Source organism: Nicotiana tabacum, unplaced genomic scaffold (assembly GCF_000715075.1).
Source record: "Nicotiana tabacum cultivar K326 unplaced genomic scaffold, ASM71507v2 Un00026, whole genome shotgun sequence".
Classification (NCBI taxonomy): Eukaryota; Viridiplantae; Streptophyta; class Magnoliopsida; order Solanales; family Solanaceae; genus Nicotiana; species Nicotiana tabacum.
Genome location: NW_027438264.1, coordinates 225,795 through 231,501, shown reverse-complemented (window position 1 = coordinate 231,501; position 5,707 = coordinate 225,795). Strand labels below are relative to the sequence as shown.

At 33.0% G+C, this 5,707-nt stretch overlaps 1 protein-coding gene across 2 annotated transcripts; it reads left to right on the top strand.

Annotated features, from left to right (window-relative positions):
* Positions 1–1,529: 1,529 nt before the first annotated feature.
* Positions 1,530–5,465, top strand: LOC107773200 (GDSL esterase/lipase At5g45910-like). 2 transcript variants are annotated; one of them, XM_075248706.1, is made up of 6 exons: positions 1,670–2,036; positions 2,818–2,924; positions 3,003–3,036; positions 3,506–3,654; positions 4,158–4,431; positions 5,012–5,465. In XM_075248706.1, the coding sequence occupies exons 1-6, from the start codon at positions 1,808–1,810 to the stop codon at positions 5,239–5,241; spliced, it is 1,023 nt and encodes a 340-aa protein (XP_075104807.1). In that variant the 5' UTR covers positions 1,670–1,807; the 3' UTR covers positions 5,242–5,465. The 2 variants fall into 2 exon arrangements, with proteins under 2 accessions (XP_075104806.1, XP_075104807.1); XM_075248705.1 differs by having other exon boundaries at positions 1,530–2,036; positions 2,818–3,036.
* The last annotated feature ends 242 nt before the right edge of the window (positions 5,466–5,707 follow it).

The following is a 5,707-nucleotide window of genomic DNA, read 5'->3' as shown; positions in this document are numbered from 1 at the left end:
TATTCTAGTTCAATTGTAGTAGGTGTTTTCGTATTGTACCTTTCAGCTTTATCTAGAGTCAATTGTAATAGGTACTCAGAGTATTCAAGTTAGAGTTAACTTGAAGTTGTCACAGCAGTTAGAGGCTGGTTACCACAACGGGATTAGAGTTAATCCTAGGTTTACAAAAGTGTTTTGTAAATGCAGTTTTTGGCTCAGTGATTTGGTGTATAGTTTGGGAAAATCCTACTGGGAAGTAGGTCGTGGGTTTTTTTTCACCTTTTGAGCTAGGTGTTTTCCACGTAAAATACTTGTGTTCTTTAATTTCTGCATTTATTATTCCGCAACAGTAGTATAAGGAACACATAGAAGAACCAAGTCCTTCCATAATCTGTGCACGCGAAAAATTGGACACCACACAAATCAACCCCCCCCTCTTGTGTGGTATTAAAGTTAAAACATCATGGTGGCGTTAGGATGTCATGTTATCACGTTTGGTTGTATTTTTTGTGGTTTTAATATGGCACCCCTTTGTCTAATGCAATGCACACTTGATAGTTAGTTTGTATGTCGGTAATAACAATTGATATATAGTTTATCAATATTTGTGTTTGGTTAATGCATGCAGTTAGTGTACTTAGATTGTTAAGTTACTTTTCAACTTGCTGGTGTACTTTATTTCATTCTTGATAATTTTCGTAGACTCCAGCTTGATATTAAACTAAATCTCCTCTAATTATTTTCTAATTTTTGTTTCTTATAAGTTCAGCTGGAATTATGAGTATCCCATCCCATAACTTGAAATCTAACTTTGATTCTTAAGGCGTGATTTGGCGATAATTACTCGTTGCTCAAATGCTTAAAGTAGAATAAGAAAATATGGTGCGTGAATATTCATCAACAAAGGCTCATTGTTAGAGGAAGAAATACCTTAGTAACTGCTTTAAGACTTCATAATTATTAACCTAATAAGATGCTATAAACATTCACGTCATGGTGGAAAACAATCATGGTGAATACTCGGCACAATTTTGCATGGTGGAAAAAAACAAAGAGAAAAGCTAGAAGAAAAAAAATTGAAAAGGTAGAATATAATAAACATACAATAAGGATATTAAAAGAATCGTGACTCAATATATAAATGAGTATATGATTGTCGATATTTTTATGTCTTTCACGTCTTAAGTTCAACAAATGACTATGAAGGAGATGACTAATCTGTAAGGAAGAAGTGCAGTAAATAAAAAAGATTTAACGAGTTATTAGTGGGTTTTAAAAAAATAGGGATTTTTTTAATTTGGTGGCTTTCCGTTAGGTGGAGAGTATTTTTAAAAAGTTTGGCTAACGATAAAGGTAGATATGACCCGATAGTATAACGGATGATAAATATGAATAATATACTAAAGTAGAGAAGTATATTTGGCCATTTTCCTTTAATTAATATCTATAATTTCGTCTTTCACCTACTTCAAGTCTATATATTTATGAATTTCATGTTCCCCAACTAACTACTTGTACCATTTATCACCACCACTGAAAAGACTATCTTTAATTTAATTTATGTAGACCTAATTTTTAAAAGCTTATATCTAACAAAAGTGGAAAGAAATTTATGCTCTTTGTGCCCTTCTTCAAAAGTGTCCTTTCCTTACTCTCCAATCGTCTCAGAAGAGAAGACTAAACTAGGACGAATTGCAGTCCGCCCCGACCCTTCCTTAGTGACTATGGTCAGGAAGGGGAATAGCGAAATAAATAGAACTTCGGCTCAGAATTAGACCTTCTGTCCACGGAATTTCAGACTACTTAGTGATAAACTACGTGTATCGTCATGAAAATCATCTTCTTGATTTTCTGTTGCTTTTTGAGCTCAGTTTCACCCAATCAACAATCTTATAATGCAATATTTAGCTTTGGTGATTCACTCGCCGATACCGGAAATTTCCTTCTCTCCGGTGCCCTAGCTTTTCCGGTCATCGGAAAACTCCCCTACGGAGAAACGTTTTTCAAACATGCCACTGGCCGATGTTCAAATGGACGGTTAATTGTTGACTTCTTTGGTAATGTTCTTCTATTTTTATTCTTATGTTTATTTAAATGTTAGTATATATAAAATGTTCGTAACTACATGGTCCAAAGGGATTTAATTTAATTATCTCCTCGTCGGAAATATATATTAAAAATAATTTTTTTTTTTTTGTATATTTCTAAGTTATTGACTTCCTTCACGTAAGGAAGCTATCCTTTCCTACTTTATTGGTAAATCTGTCCCAAATAATCTTTTAGGTCGCAGGTTCAAATCTCAAGTGTGATATTTTTGTATTTGTTTTTAATATTCTGTTAAATATTTTAGCCCCACCACTGTTTGAAGGCAATGATATTTTGTTAAATTAGGGCATTGTCTACGTCTCATCTCTTGAGGTGCGGTCCTTTCCTGGACAGTATGTAAATGTGGAATAGTTTGTGCACCCGACTGCCCAATACTTAAATACTATATATAGCATAGGCGAATTTTAGGTCTTACATTCTTGCAATCTTAACATTTTTAGCTGGGCGGCTAGAAATATTTTCACTTGTCTAGCCATAATCATTTGTAGCTGCCGCTGGTGTATATTTCATGTATAATAAGTATATAATATATACATACTGACTATACACATATTATACCGCGATTATACTGGCTAAACTTTGTAAAAATTAAAGATTAGGGTTATCTTTTTGTTGTGGGCTTTGTTGGGTTGATGTGTAGTGTAAAAGTTTTTTTTTAATCTCATAGTAAAATTTCTAGTTCCGCCACTAATTTAAAAGTAATGACATTTATTTTCATTCTACTAAATGTAGCGGAGGCGTATGGATTGCCATTACTTCCACCCTATTTGGCACTGAAAAATGGCGTAAAAGCCGAACATGGAGTGAATTTTGCGATTGCTGGAGCTACTGCAATTGCTGCTGAGTATTTTTATAGTAAGAATATTACAGTTTTATGGACAAATATTTCATTAACTGACCAGGTGGGATGGTTTCAGGAAGTGAAGTCTAACATTTGTGCCACGAGAAAAGGTATAGTAATGACGATTATTAATTTAGCCATGATATTGTGGCGTTTGGTTATTTTTGCAAAAAATTGGACCGGCAAAAATTTGTTTGAGCTTTTGCAAATGCTGGTTGTTTTTAGCAAGCTTTCAAAATCAGTTGCTATAAGTTTGAAAAATAAATTATTGTTTTTTTTTGGTAAAAATAGCATAATAAAAAAAGAGTTGAGCTAAAAAATAACACTATAATTTGTAGGATTGCTACACAAATATAGCAGGTCGAAATCACTGTTTATTTTTTGCAATCAGCAAAAATAACTTATACACCGATTAATACCCGATTATGCACATTCATACATGGATTATAAATATATTATACATCTGTCAAATTATTTTTAATTTAGGCTGTTAGGTCGGCTGCTATTTAGACTAATTCTTCATAGCTTTTCTTAATTTTCCTTTGTGTTTTTTTAATTCTTTTTAATTTTGACCTGCAGATTGTAGAGAATACTTTAAAAAATCACTATTTATAGTGGGAGAGATTGGAGGCAATGACTATAACTACCCCTACTTTGTTGGTGGAAGCATTAAACAACTTAAAGCTCTTGTACCAGCAGTAGTTGAAACAATTATTGAAGCAACAAGTGTAAGCTTTCACTCTACTTTCATTATAGATTAAAAAAGTAAATTATAGCCTAAAGAATCCATTTCAACTTTTGTGTATTGGCCTAGGCCATCCAACCTTAATATTCAAAATATGATGAGGTCTTAGACGGGTTTGAACCGTGAAAGCAGTCATTAATTCTTGAATCAAGGTAGGTTATTTATATCATAGAGTTGGATTCAGGATTTGAAATTTATGAATTCCTACAACGATTTTGAGTTATATATGTATAATAATAATTGAATTCTCAGTCAAATATTTATAGATATTTAGTGAGTTTTTTAATACAAATGTGTTTGTACAAAAGTTATTGAATTCACAGGAACCTATAACCTTAAAGCTGGATCCGCCCCTGCTACATTACACCCTTAACATGCAATCTTTTTTCGGACTTTGTCTGAATACATGATGTTCTATGTAAATGAGGTCTTGACTCACCCAACCTTATTATTTAACTTTTTCCTTCATAATTTGCTCTTAATTAGGTATTGATAGAGGAAGGAGCAGTAGAATTGATAGTTCCTGGGAATTTGCCAATTGGGTGCTCAGCATTGTACTTAACCTTGTTTGGCACTACAAACAAAGCAGCATATGACAAAAATGGATGTCTCAAAGCCTACAATGCCTTCTCTAAATATCACAATTCTCAGCTTAAACTCTCCCTTGAGAAATTAAGAGAAGAATATCCTCATGCAAAGATCATATATGCTGATTATTATGGAGCTGCAAAGAGATTGTTTCATGCTCCAAAGCATTATGGTAAGTTAATTTTATTATGATGAACTTCTTAATTACATCTTTCTAAATTTATATTATAGTAGTTTAACCTTACTGTTGATTAATTTGATTATCTTAGTCCGTTTCAAAAATGATGATAGTTTTTTAAATTTAAAAATAATTTATTAAACTTTCTATTTTATCTCTAATGAAAAGTGTATATATATATATATATATTCGTATGTTTCAAAAGTCTTTCTTTCTTTCTTAAACTCCGTGTCAATTCAAATTTTACCACATCAACTGAAACAGAGGGAATATGAGATCTTCTAAGTGTAAAAGTTACAAAAGTATGATGAAATTTAAAGTGTGTTTGTGTTTACATATATACCATTATAGATATTTGGAGCAACGGTAAAATTGTCTATGTGTGACTTATAGGTCATGGGTTCGAGCCGTGAAATCCGTCATTAATGCTTGTGTTAGGACATGCTGCCTACATCAGACCCCTTGGAGTCTGACCTTTCCCTAGACTTGGTGTGAATATGAGAACATGCTTTGTGCACCGGACTGTTTTTTTTTGTTTTAGGTCCTCATTTTGTGTCCATTCAAAATGTCACAGGATTTTTCAATACATTAGTAGCATGTTGTGGAGGTGGAGGTCCTTACAACTTCAACAATTCAGCAAGATGTGGTCATATTGGCTCTAAGGCATGTTTGGACTCTTCTAAATTTGCAAATTGGGATGGAATTCACTTAACAGAAGCAGCTTATCACCACATAGCCAAGGGGTTGCTCAATGGCCTTTTCACTTCTCCACCTCTCACATTTTCTCCCATTAAGAAAATTTAGACTAATTTCTCATTATCATAAAAAAATTCTCTCTGCTTGCAGTGAGTAAGAAAGAAAGAAAATATAGGAATTATCTGCGGATATATTTTATCACTAAATTGCAATAAAATCCTTTGCTAATTCTATTTAGGCCTCATTTGTCTGTACTTAATGGAGGTCTGAATCTTAATCATTCAGATCTGAGACATTTAGTGCGTTTATTATTAAATTCAGATCTTAATTAATCATTAAGTGTATTTATTTTATTTACTTTACAATCACTTAATGGGTTTGTATAACAAAGATTTAATTTCATTAAGATGTTATTATCCACATTCATTACTAACTGTCGCCATCGCCTACCATTATCAACTACTACCACTATCCTCAACCATAACCACACACTCACCCACCTCAACTACCACTACCAACTACCCCATCACCATCAATAACCATAGCCGACACCGCCCACCATTATAAATTTTCA

Coding starts and splice junctions, on each gene's coding strand:
- LOC107773200 (XM_075248705.1), top strand. CDS start 1,808: ATGAAAATCATCTTCTTGATTTTCTGTTGCTTTTTGAGCTCAGTTTCA. Junction 2,037..2,817: donor GTTAATTGTTGACTTCTTTG/GTAATGTTCTTC, acceptor TACTAAATGTAG/CGGAGGCGTATGGATTGCCA. Junction 4,432..5,011: donor TCATGCTCCAAAGCATTATG/GTAAGTTAATTT, acceptor AAAATGTCACAG/GATTTTTCAATACATTAGTA.